The sequence below is a fragment of the Phalangium opilio genome, unplaced genomic scaffold (genome assembly GCF_054372755.1).
Source record: "Phalangium opilio isolate 3A_F unplaced genomic scaffold, DU_Popi_V2 ptg000344l_1, whole genome shotgun sequence".
In the NCBI taxonomy this organism is placed as follows: Eukaryota; Metazoa; Arthropoda; class Arachnida; order Opiliones; family Phalangiidae; genus Phalangium; species Phalangium opilio.
In genome coordinates this window covers 890,180-902,203 of record NW_028324227.1, presented here as the reverse complement: position 1 = coordinate 902,203, position 12,024 = coordinate 890,180, and the positions used below count along the sequence as shown (strand labels likewise).

Sequence of the window (12,024 nt, the reverse complement as noted above, 5' to 3'; positions counted from 1 at the left end):
AGGTTTTAATTTTTTTTTCCAGAGTAGTTTCCTATGTTACTGTATTCCCGTAAACATTGCTTATCTTTAGAGGCGTTCGCTAAAATATTACTTCCATTACTTCCGCTTATAAATAAGATATAAATATATAATATTTTATGTAATTGGGTGTTAGACTATTCAATCAACCAAATTTTCCATTAAAACACCAATTTTTTCTATAAAAACTTGTCCAAACTGCTCAAATACTATAAAAATTTAGATTTCAAAGAGCGTTATATATAAATCTTAAAATCCCATAATTCAAAATTGTAAGACTGGCCGACCCCTCGTAGATCATTATTATCAGGAATGAATGTATGGGAGATAACGTAAGAGTGCCAATGCTATATAGAAATTATTGCTCTCTCATATGTTCGTGAGCTTGACTCCTGTTGGTTTACATTTTACTCAGGCAATTATTTCTCTCGGCCGCTGTAACAGATCCCCGTTCTTATCTTAAATTGAAATAATTACTGATAATGATAACCCCATAAGTGACTCCTAATTAAATCCACTTCCGAAAAGTGGGTGTGAAGGCGTACGAGTTTCATCCCCCTGATTCGCTCGGCTTGTATTTGCTTCGCTTATTTCCCGTCCCCCATTTCAGTTCTTTCCTGCCAAAGTTGCCACGCATGCGCTCAATAACAAAATACCATTCCGATTAAATACTCCGATGTCGTGTAGTTAGATTCCGCGCTTAATTATTAGAAATATAAACCTTTTACGCGTTTCAAAAACGGTAACTTAAACAATTTATTTAAATTGAAGATCTTTCTCAACCCTAGTGAATGAATTATTTCACATCTCTTATGTAAGTTGAATTTTTAAAGAGAAATTTTAGTAAGCCTAAGCGTACTATATGTGTCATGGAGGGTTTTTTCATTTTTGCTTTTAACTTTTAAGGCTAAAAAGTGGGTTGGGCTTTTTTAATAGAAATGCCAAAATGGTGTAACGTAGCGTGTATCATTTTGTAAAATTTTGTTATTCGCGTAAATAAACATTATTTGTTAGTTTAGAAGTTAAAATGCCTAGTTACTAAATACCAACTGACTAATATATCTAACTGACGAAATGTCAACATTTTATTGTCGGAGATTAGATAATGGGTGTTCGTTCACCTATTTCAGTTTTTAATTTGTGGACTTTATGTTTCAGGAATACACAATGAAAACGTATTTAGTCTCCAAGACCTCTTTCCTCGGGAGTACAAAACAGCCGCTCCTGTTCTTTTTGGTGTGAGAGTGGAATGGCCTGTGGACGCTATGTTTTGCAAGTGCACGTTGGTGCTTTTAGCACCCTTTACGAAGCATTATCGATTGAAGCGAGCAAAGAAACATCGGCGCTTGAAATAGTATCTTGCGTCGTTGATAAATTACAATTAGACCAACCTCATAATTACGAGTTAGCCGAAGTTATCGGTGATTCTAATGGTCAAGATTGCAAGGAAAGAAGGATAGGGCCTCACGAATATCCAGCCGCTTTACAACTACTTTGGCCCAGACACGTAACGGTGCCTAACAGCAAAACTGGACAAGTATTTCAAGCTCCTCAGTATAGATTTTGTTTGAGAGATAAACAAGGTGAAACGGCCAATAAAGGACAACCATGGCCAGAAAACGCGGATCCTCAGTTAATCCGGGACTATTTTCTAAGATTTTTGTACCAACCGCGAGAAAAAGAATACACGGACTTATGCCAACTTCCGGATCTTACGGAACAAACTTTGTTAGAGAACTTGAAATCCAGGTTCGAAAAGGGTCACATTTACACTTATGTCGGGTCCATCTTAATAGCCGTCAATCCCTTTCGGTTTTATCCTATATACAACCCAAAATACGTCAAGCTGTATCAAAACCGCCGATTGGGGGAATTACCCCCTCACATTTTCGCCATAGCCGATGCCGCTTACCAAGCCATGTTAAGAGAAAAAAAAAATCAGTGTATCGTTATTTCTGGGGAAAGTGGTTCGGGGAAAACGGAAAGCACAAACCTTTTGCTACATCATTTGACGGCCCTTAGCCATAAAGGCGCGCATGGAAGTGGTGTGGAGCAAACTATACTTAGTGCTGGACCTGTGCTAGAGGTTTGATTCGCAAAAAAAAAAAAACAAACTTGTCAAAAATTTCTGTTGTAATATGTAATAACTTATTTTAGGCTTTCGGTAATGCCAAAACCAAACACAATAACAACTCTAGTAGATTCGGTAAATTCATTCAAGTGAACTACAAAGAGAATGGTGTTGTACATGGGTAAATGTTCGCAAATTGTACCATTATCATCTTTGTTTTCCGCGTGTTGAGTAGGAAAACAAAGATACCAAGGATGTTGATATCTATCGAAACATTGATCATGTTCTGTCTTGAACTTTTAGTGCTATTGTCCAGAACTACTTGTTGGAAAAATCTCGTATTGTGTGCCAAGCTCGTAATGAGCGTAATTATCACGTATTTTACTACCTTTTGGCTGGAGCGTCGGAAACGGAACAAATCCAGCTGCACTTATCAAAACCAGAGGCCTACTACTATCTTAATCAAAGCCAGTGTTACGTTCTCGATGGTGTTGACGAAGTTTACGAATATTCCAGACTTAAACAGTCCATGGAAATGGTTGGATTCAGTACTGATAAGCAAATGAAGTACGCTCTACCCTTATCTCCGATTCTAATAGTTTTTTTTTTCTCTCTATTAAACTAATATTTTCATTTTTTTCCAAAGACTATTGAGCATCTTATCTGCCGTTTTACATTTGGGAAATGTAGAATTTAGCAAAGTATGTTTGGTGTATATGTGAAATTCCCAAATGACGTTTTAGATAAAATGTAATATTTTCATTTAGAAATCCACTCATCATTCGGACGAGGCCGTTACGGTCAAAAATCCAGACGTAGTTTCGCTTATTTCTAACCTACTTGGTGTTAAAGAAGAAACTCTTAGTACAGCGTTAACGTGCAAAAGAGCGAAAGCGAGAGGCGAAACGTTGGTTATCAATTATAAAATGCCCGAAGCCGTAGCTACGAGGGATGCGTTGGCCAAAGGACTTTACGGAGCTTTATTTGATTGGATTGTAACGCAAGTTAATCGAGCGTTACTGTTTAAGAGAGATAGTAAAGAACATAAAGGAAATAGTATCGGCGTTCTGGATATTTTTGGCTTTGAAGACTTTGGCGATCACAATAGTTTCGAACAGTTTTGTATTAATATCGCCAACGAAAGGCTGCACTACTACTTTAACCAGCACGTTTTCAAGTACGAACAGGAAGAATACCAGCGTGAAGGAATTCAGTGGAAGAATGTGGAGTTTATAGACAATACAGCGTGTTTAGAGCTTATTGAAGGGCGACCTTACGGACTGCTTTGTCTACTGGATGATCAGTGTAGTTTTCCCGGAGCTTCCAACGCCACGCTACTTCACAAATTTGAGCAACATCAAAAGGCTAATGATTATTACGAAATGCCACACAAAAGGGAGAACGCGTTTTTGGTTAAACATTACGCTGGGATTGTTAAATATCAAATCAAAGTATGATGAGCGGCGGTTGTAGTTCAGTTTAGTTTCTCGAGAGAAATGGTTTAATTCTTTTATTTTTACGATCAGGATTTCAGAGAGAAAAACGTTGATCTTATGAGACCAGACGTAGTCGCGTTGCTTAAGAGTAGTAGCCTAGCTCTGGTTAGGGAGCTGGTTGGAGGGGACCCAGTGGCCCTCTTTAGGTGGGCGACCCTAAGGGCATTCTTCAGAGCATTCCAGGTGTTTGTTAAAATTGGCAAGAATCATAAAATTGCCGAAGGGAAGAAGGAATCGAGTCGAAAATTGCCACAAAGGAGAAAGTCGTCGGAAAATGTTTCTTGGTATACATTGATCGGCGCTTAAAGCCAGGCTCTCTCTATATTGGTTGTAACTTTGATAACATTTTCCGAACTTATAGTAAAATGTGCAAGGTATCCTGCGCGAGATGTATTCAAAATCGTAAACCACTCTCTTCAGTTCAGGGTAAAGGCAAGCATCAAGCTAGTAAGATGAATTACGTTGTCGGATGCGGTCATTGTTGCCCCATTCACAACAATATTCTTAATGACGGGGATGCCAGGGTGATGGAACGAGCTAATGAGATCCTTCTGTAAGATATCATTTAGCTTTTAAGCTTATCTAAAGAGACTATTGATTAATTTTAGTCGCGTTATAGTAAAAGGAAACCTTCAAAACCACCAAAAAACAAGAAAATTATCAAAGAGCTTCAATTTGTTAAGACGATGATTGGACGAACTTACTCGGCCCCTCAAAGGGCGACTAGGAAACAACCTTCGACTGTTAGCGCTCAGTTTCAAGCATCGCTGAATCAATTAATGGAAGCCTTGAATCACGCAAACCCATTCTTTGTCCGATGTATCAAGTCTAATTCTGAAAAGGTAAGGCCCCGTTAATGTTACGTCCAAAATTGGGGTTGGTAAATAACCCACTCGCGTCTATGGCAGACTTCGCGATAGTTTAGCCTAGAAAATAGAGATGTCGTAATAAATAAAACGTCCCCCATTAGGTTCCTAATTTCTTCGATGAGAAAATTGTTCTCCAGCAGCTACGTTACACGGGAATGCTCGAAACTGTTCGAATTAGACAATCGGGTTACAGCGTGAGACTTACCTTCGAGGAATTTATCCAGCAATACCGAATCCTGTTGCCAAAAGGATTGTTGAGCTCTCAAGTGGATATTTGCCACTTTTTGACCAAAATGAACCTGAACCTGAACAATTATCAAATGGGCAAATCCAAAGTGTTTTTGCGCGAGTGTGAAAAGTTACGGTTAGACGAATTTCTTCATAAAACTATCATGCAACACATTGTGACGTTGCAAAGGTGGAGTCGCGCGTGGCTGGCCAGGAGGCATTATAAAAAGATGAAGGAAGCTGTCACCGTCATTCAGCATCGCGTTAGAATTTTCCTACAAAAAAGACGAGAAGATCGGAAAATGTCACCCGATACCGCAGCTATTTGTATTCAAAGCCATTGGAAAGGTTACCAAACTAGGAAGTGGATGGAAAAACTCAAATCGAGTTGCGTCAATTTCCAGAGTTGTTGCCGGGGTTATTTGTCTAGGCAGAGGTGCGTTTGCCTAACATCTATAGCCTATATATTTTTTTTATTGATAATGTATAATATTTTGCGCAGATTCCAAGCTATGTGGGTTCGTTACAGACGAGAAAAAGTAACGACGTTACAACAAGAGCAAACTCTAAAGCATTTCCAAGATCTCTTACACGGAAAGGGATTTTTAGCGGGAACAACTTTTCCTAGAGATTTTGCCGCCAATAACCATTCCGAGGACGATCTTTCTTATCGAGACAGAGAAAGTGGAATATGCGATGATTCCGAAATTGAAAGCTTGCCTTCCGAACCCGGATCTTTGTCCATGAGTCCCGCTTTATCGCCTTTGATTAAGCCCGCAGGCAAGGCGACCAAATTTGTCTATCATCGTCAAGCGTCCAGCGGATCTATTAAAGACATTCCCAAAATGGAGGGCGTCGGAGATTTTGGATTGAGAGATGTTTCTTACATGAAAGAGAAGAAAATCATGAGGGGCAAAAGTCGGAAACATTTCACGCCATTTATTACCGGCAAGAAAGATAAAACTGGCTCATTGATTGTTGACGACAGCGAAGACTCCGCGGCGGAAGAAGGGTTGCTTTCAACCTCGGGTGAAAATGGTTACGAAGAAAGGAGTAAGTTTCAAAAAATCAAAATGATTAGTTTCTTAATTAAAAACCACTTTAATTTTCTAACGAATTATCATAGGCTTATCTTCATTACGCGACTCTGTACTCGGAGATTGCCATTCATTGCCTTTCGAATCTAGTCATCACAAGCTTAAGTCTATTAGTAAATTTCATAAAAGTGAACTTTGCGCGGTTTGTGAGAAAAATATGGTTCTCTTTACGCAAGGCTTTAAATGTTCGGGTAAGATTCCGTTCGTAACATTCCATTCCAAGGAATATAGAGTTAATTATACTTGGTACGTTTTTGGTGGTTTAATTTGCAGGCTGTAAATTATTGTTTCACGCCAAATGTGCCGAAGTTTCGCATCGCCTTCCTTGCCAAAATATAAACTTGAACCGAAACCAGAGAGGAAATAATAGCAGCAACGGAGGAGGAGGCGGAAATAGCGTCAAGAGTAGGAAGCGCGATAAAGCCGCCAATGCTGACGTACAAATTAAACCTAGCACTTGGAATTTGACTCGAACAACGGAGTTTAGAGATCCTAAAGACATAATTATCACGGATGTAGCCGAACTACAGAAAATGGATGAATTTATGGGTAGAAAGGTAAGTCCTCGCGAAGAGTAAACGCGATCGCGACATACTTAAACGACCGTCGTTGTTGAATTTCCAGATCTACCAAATCTCGCACACTAGTAAGAATAAAAGGAAGAAGGATTCCTTGCCCGATTACGTTTTCCAAAGAGCCGTGCAAGATTTTAAAACTACCTTGATTAGCACTTATTCGGTAGCCGCGCAGGATGGCCAATTGTGCCTTTATTACAAAGACCTTATTGATCATTTTGAAGTCGTTATGCACAGTGTCTGTCGACAAGAAAAGACTAGTCAAGCCTTTCCTTTCACTATGGGGATTAACGCGTTCAGAGGTTTCCTCGACGAATTCCGGAATCAATACCGAAGTCACGAAAAACCTCATAAACCAAAAGTGAAAAACAAGAAAAGGAAGCGAAAGAAACAGGAACAATTTGTCGTGAGTTTGTTTTTTGAAAGAAATACTTTTCCAAAGAAGGAAAGTTTAATGACTAATTGTTATTAGGAGTTTAATGGACACAAGTTTACCGCGATTGTGGTAAATATCCCCACCGCCTGCGAGCTATGTTCCTCGTTCATGTGGATGATGGAAAAGAGCTTAGTGTGCCAAGGTTGTAAGTTGACTTGCCATAGGAAGTGTTATAACAAAGCCATCACTATTTGTAAAGATTCCTTACGTAACGCTGTAAGATAATATTTTTTAAACGGAGTTTAATTTTCTTTTATCTTACGACTTATAATTTTTAACGGAACAGGGTCACAGGGTGCTTTTCGGTGCTCCTTTAGAAAAATTAGTCAATGAAGAATCGCGCATTCCCGCGGTGATTGAAAAATTGATAACTGCCATAGAATTAAGGGGACTTTATACCGAAGGGATTTACCGTAAATCGGGAATCGCTTCTAAAGTTAAAGAATTGAAATTGCTACTCGAAGAATGTAAGTATTACGAGAGAAAGCGACTTCCCGTTTCAATGTTCTTGTAATTAATTGATTTTATACTTGAATTTCCAAATAGCACCAGCCACTGTTGATTTGGACGCGTACGCCGTTCACGTCTTGACGACCGTATTCAAATCCTTTTTCCGCGAGATGCCAGAACCCCTGATGACTTTCGAAATGTACGATGATTTCTTAAGGATTTCCGAGATAAGCGACTACCAAGAGAGACTTCAGTCGGTGTATTCTCACATCAACAAACTACCCAGAGCGAATTACGACCTACTGGAACGTTTGGTTTTCCATCTGGCTCGCGTAGCTCAAAGAGAAAAATCTAATCGTATGTCGACCAGCGGTTTAGCCATCATTTTTGCGCCTTGTATTTTAAGGACGAATAAGGAACTCCAAGCCCAAGATAGTTTGAACAACATAGCTAGACAGACTATGTAAGTATCTCCTTGAATTGAAAAGAAATGACGCGAAATTGTATTGAAATCCATTTTTTTTTATTTATTTCAGATGCCTCGAAACCTTATTGGCTGACAAATTACGTCATATTCAAAACACGTTAGCTGATATTGATATTTTGGATACTGCCTGCTTAACAGCGTCTTGCCGACTTAATAGCCTTAAGTCTTCCAAAGTCTGTTTGGTTCAGGAAGAAAATGGTAATCTTCCAGTTACCAATGAACTAGTGGAGGCCGAAGAGGACCTACTTAGCCATCATATAAACAGCCTTCAAAATGAAAAGTAAGTTTGTTTTTTCTTTACAGTTACGTAAAATTTCACGTAAGGTAATTAGAAGGGTTTACAGAAACTGTACAATTGGGGTTAGTTTGAGAGAAGCCATAGAAACTGTATTCTTACCGATACCTTGCATATGTCGAGGGGTTGTTTTGTTCTACTTATTATTACTGGGGAATGTTGAAGTAAATTCAACAGGGAAGATAAATGAGTGTTAACGCGTTGCCTTGAGGAAAGTCTTAGCAATTTTTGTTATTGTAATAATTACGTAACTTTTGGTTTTTGTCTTTTTTTATTTTCAACAGGGCTCATCTCACAACGATGCTCCCTGCATTGAGACTTACTCACTCGGGATCCGATGAGGATCTCTTAGGTACCGATCGAGATAGCGGTGGTGGGAGCGTGGATAACATATTTCAGTCACACGTGGATTTTTCTCTTTCATTTGATGGTCCTGGTAAGTTATTTTTTTGTGTGTGTGTGTGTGTGTGTCTGTGTCTGTGTCTGTCTGTGTCTGTGTCTGTGTGTGTCTGTCTGTGTCTGTGTCTGTGTGTCGTGTCTGTGCCTGTGTCTGTGTGTGTGTTCAAGGGTCATTAATACATTGCGCTTATCACAAACCCGGTTTACTTTATTTATCCTTTTCAGTTTGCGCACCAATCGAGTTGAAACACTTAACAAAGAATCGTGTCTTAGTGCCGAAACGCCGACTACCATCTCGATTTGTGAAGAATGGTAATCACTTCACGGATGCTGTAAGTGCCAGAAATCGTAAGCAAAATGATGATAATAGCGTTGTTTCTCTGTATCAACTTAACGGGGGTAAAGATCAAGCGATTATCGTTTGATTTTGTATATTTTTTTGTCTTAATCCCTTTGCTAATTTGACAAAAAAAATGGGCCAAAAACACGCTAACTTTATACTAATCCTTTTAATTAACACACACCAAAGAAATTTTCATTGAGGATATTCTTAACGCTTTAAAATTTAAAAAAAAAAAAAACGACATCCACCTCTTAATTATTATTTTCCATAATTTTCTGATGATCTGATTTATTTTTTTGTTATTACCCCCATTTTCTAATAGTTAATCGCATAATTTGTATATTTTCTCATAAACACGTAACGTAAACCATGTTTTTAATCGTTTACAGCTCAATCTTAAAACAAAATTTAAAACGTAATAATTTTGAAAAAAAAAAAGAAAATCTTATTAATTTCATAACGAGAATCTCTTTTAATTTTAAAAAAAGTTTAAAATACGAAAAAACACTTAAAAAACACTGAAAAATTTGAAAAATTTGAAAAAAGGGAGTCGTAATTATTTTGTTTACGAACTTGTGAGTGAAGTGAAAAACAAAAAAAAATTGTATGTGTGTCATAATGTGTTTATTTTTTATTTTTAAACTAAACGCATTTAAAAAAAATGATTAAAATTTAAAAAGAAGCAAAATAGACTGTACTAAGCAATATAATTTTTTAAAGATTTAAAAATTATTTCTTTAAAAGTTTTAAGAAGAAAACGTATCGCTGGATAATGAACTTTTTTTTTTCGTTATTTTTATAATGCTCAGATGTTGAAATAAGTAACGTTTTTTTTCTGCCAGGCTTAAATTGATTGATTGATTGCGAGTAACGTTTATTTCTTTTGAGAATGAAATTAAAACTAAAAATAATTGGGTTTTGTAACAGATAAAAATTTACGAACTATTCTTGGTGTTTTTACAGTGTGTGTACGTTGTAAAATTCACAGTTAGCCCAAAAACGCGTCTCTAAGGCGAGATGTCGTAAGAATTTTAACTATGTTCGTTTTTTTAGGTATGAATAAAATACATGTATATCTTTGTTAATATGTGGTGATCTTTTAATAATTACACGAATTTAATTGCCCACTTTTGTATCCGTGGCGCTGGTTTTATCTTACCTTTGCCGGTACAGTAAGTGGTAGATTAAAGGGGTGTTCCAGAGGTTTTGCGCACCCCTGGCATACATTACCCGCTGTTCATCTATCCTTTCCGTTTTTTCAAATGTCCGCTAGCGCTGCATCAATTACCATCAATTGGTACTTGCTTCACCGCGATCAGGTTGGTATGGGAGTGTCTAGAGGAAGGCCGGGAGAGAGCTCGCCAGTGGTCGCTTTTGCCCTTTTCGGTTCCTACATTCAAAATTTCGTTCCCTATTTTAGGCCTACCCAATTTTTATAATGAGAAGTCCCTTTTTCCCCTATTTATTTTTGAGAATTATAATGTATTCGTTTTCAGGCCTTTAAGATCCATAGATGTAAAAATTAATTTATATCAACAAATCACTTCTTGAAGGGTTTTATTTTTAAAAATTCCACAATGTAGTTTATTTTTAACTTTTCAATCCAGTTTTTTTAATTAGATCTTTATAACGCTTTTCTTCTTTTTTATCACATTGCGATGTTGAGCAATGGTCTTGTAAATAATAATTCTAAGGCGTTTTTATGACAATGAGCTTGCATAATTTGGATTTTTTAAAGAATTCGAGATATTTCCGCTAAAATGGTTTTAGTTTGTTTGGTACTTTAATTATAGTTTTTTTTTCCAAAGTGATTCCGGGAATTTGGGGCAATCCAGTGAATCACTAAAATAGGTAGGAATCACAGGCTGGGTTTTAACACAGCGTAGAGTAATAGGTTCTTTTTTTTTAAGTTAATTAATCACTCTATCGTAGGTCGGAGGGGGCGTTTCGGCCGTAGAAACGACGGACGACGCGTTTTCAGTTTGGTATTCCGCGGCTCCGAGAGTGTTAGCCAGAGGATAGTTCAGAGCTTCTTCGTAGGAAGGTGGATCGTCGCGAACCACGCGTATTTGGCAACAAGCGTCCACGTTAGGGTGAGAGGATGATCTAAAGATACCTAAATGAAAAGGCGAGACTGTGGGGGACACTCCTAGTAATCTTCCGCACTCTGACCTGGCTGGAGACGAGTCCCGAAGTCTCCTTGGTGAAGGCGAACGACTGTAAGCTGGTGCTAGAGTGTAGTGTACGGGGACGTTGTGGTTTGATGGACGTAATCCTCCGAAGACTCGCGTCGATCTTCGAGGCTCGGCGGCGAAGGACACCATTTCACCACGTAAACCTTGGCAGTTTCCGTTTGCGGGAAAGTTTCTTGGGAGCAACCTAGTACGGAAAAAATAACCACCCTCAGATGAAACCAATGCGATACCAATCATTTCTTTTTGACTCAAATATGACAAGCGGAAGAGCTTGCGCGTGTCTAAAAGGCAACCCCAGACCATACTTTTACCGGGTTCGGTAGTCTATCTGTAGAAGCTGTTATACACAATTAACTTACCGATGCGTTACGGCCACAATATGCCTTTGAGCCATCTCCCGGGACAGATCTCCATTCGACGCCATCGCTTCGTCGTCGATGGAAAGCCTCCTCCGACTTCTTAGAAGTGCCATCAGCATGCACGAGAATATAATGACGAGAAAGAGGACGAATGCCGCCAGGAATATTCTTCGGGTGGCGTCGATGTCTTTGAGATAGACGATGACCGGAATGGCGATTGGAAGCAAGAGCAAGAGACATCGAAGGGCGTTCTTGTTGAGGGCGCCGCCGGACGAAGGCTTATCCGAATCATCGTCACTGCCTCCGGCTTCGGCTCCCCCGATAACTAACGGATATTCCCCGTGCAAGTAATGGTCCTCGGAATTTCGGATGATCAACGGTTCCGGGACTGAAGAGGAATTCTCCATAGCTAGGACGCTTCCTCATCTTGGAGAAGGACTCATTCTCCGCGATCTACACTCAACAAAAAAAGCAAAATTACGTTAACAAGAAACTTTCGTGACCGTAATAAAACAAAAACAGTGCGTCCCGAAGTCGCGCGATCCGTGATCTGGCATAATCATTTCGAGTTGAAATTTCGCGAACTACGGCGGTTATGTAAATACACAGTTTTTGTTTAATCAGACATTTCCAGACCTTTTTTAAAGTGGTTTTTCCCTCGTCACCACAACAACGAGTCGGTAACGGAAAAAAGTGAATCAAATGC

The 12,024-nt window shown here is 38.8% G+C and overlaps 2 protein-coding genes across 4 annotated transcripts in view; one reads left to right on the top strand and one right to left on the bottom strand.

Annotated features, from left to right (window-relative positions):
* Positions 1–9,849, top strand: part of LOC149609948 (unconventional myosin-IXb-like) — a 29,411-nt gene extending 19,562 nt beyond the window's left edge. For 2 of the 3 annotated variants that reach the window (XM_089860004.1, XM_089860003.1), the window contains exons 2-20: positions 1,177–2,104; positions 2,176–2,270; positions 2,393–2,656; positions 2,736–2,790; positions 2,857–3,540; positions 3,616–3,869; positions 3,947–4,138; positions 4,205–4,427; positions 4,556–5,118; positions 5,185–5,735; positions 5,809–5,970; positions 6,053–6,336; positions 6,404–6,760; positions 6,827–7,006; positions 7,077–7,257; positions 7,337–7,703; positions 7,777–8,007; positions 8,307–8,458; positions 8,647–9,849. In XM_089860004.1, coding sequence (XP_089716130.1) covers positions 1,268–2,104; positions 2,176–2,270; positions 2,393–2,656; positions 2,736–2,790; positions 2,857–3,540; positions 3,616–3,869; positions 3,947–4,138; positions 4,205–4,427; positions 4,556–5,118; positions 5,185–5,735; positions 5,809–5,970; positions 6,053–6,336; positions 6,404–6,760; positions 6,827–7,006; positions 7,077–7,257; positions 7,337–7,703; positions 7,777–8,007; positions 8,307–8,458; positions 8,647–8,846 — 5,832 coding nt within the window. In that variant the 5' untranslated portion in view covers positions 1,177–1,267 and the 3' untranslated portion in view covers positions 8,847–9,849. Of the gene's footprint in view, positions 1–419; positions 833–1,176; positions 2,105–2,175; positions 2,271–2,392; positions 2,657–2,735; positions 2,791–2,856; positions 3,541–3,615; positions 3,870–3,946; positions 4,139–4,204; positions 4,428–4,555; positions 5,119–5,184; positions 5,736–5,808; positions 5,971–6,052; positions 6,337–6,403; positions 6,761–6,826; positions 7,007–7,076; positions 7,258–7,336; positions 7,704–7,776; positions 8,008–8,306; positions 8,459–8,646 lie in introns of those variants that run through there. The other variant, XM_089860002.1, reaches the window with a different exon arrangement.
* A 455-nt stretch (positions 9,850–10,304) lies between these two features.
* LOC149609947 (uncharacterized) lies at positions 10,305–11,725 on the bottom strand. Its single transcript, XM_089860022.1, has 2 exons — positions 11,319–11,725; positions 10,305–11,143 (listed from the first exon to the last, which is right to left on the bottom strand). Exons 1-2 carry the CDS (start codon positions 11,723–11,725, stop codon positions 10,675–10,677), a joined length of 876 nt encoding a protein of 291 aa, XP_089716148.1. The 3' UTR covers positions 10,305–10,674.
* Between the last annotated feature and the right edge of the window lie 299 nt (positions 11,726–12,024).

What these genes read in the sequence shown, in the direction of transcription:
- LOC149609947 (XM_089860022.1), bottom strand. Translation starts at nt 11,725, where the DNA reads ATGGAGAATTCCTCTTCAGTCCCGGAACCGTTGATCATCCGAAATTCC. An exon ending in ATTGTGGCCGTAACGCATCG is followed by an intron (nt 11,144 to 11,318) that starts GTAAGTTAATTG and finishes TTTCCGTACTAG; the next exon opens with GTTGCTCCCAAGAAACTTTC.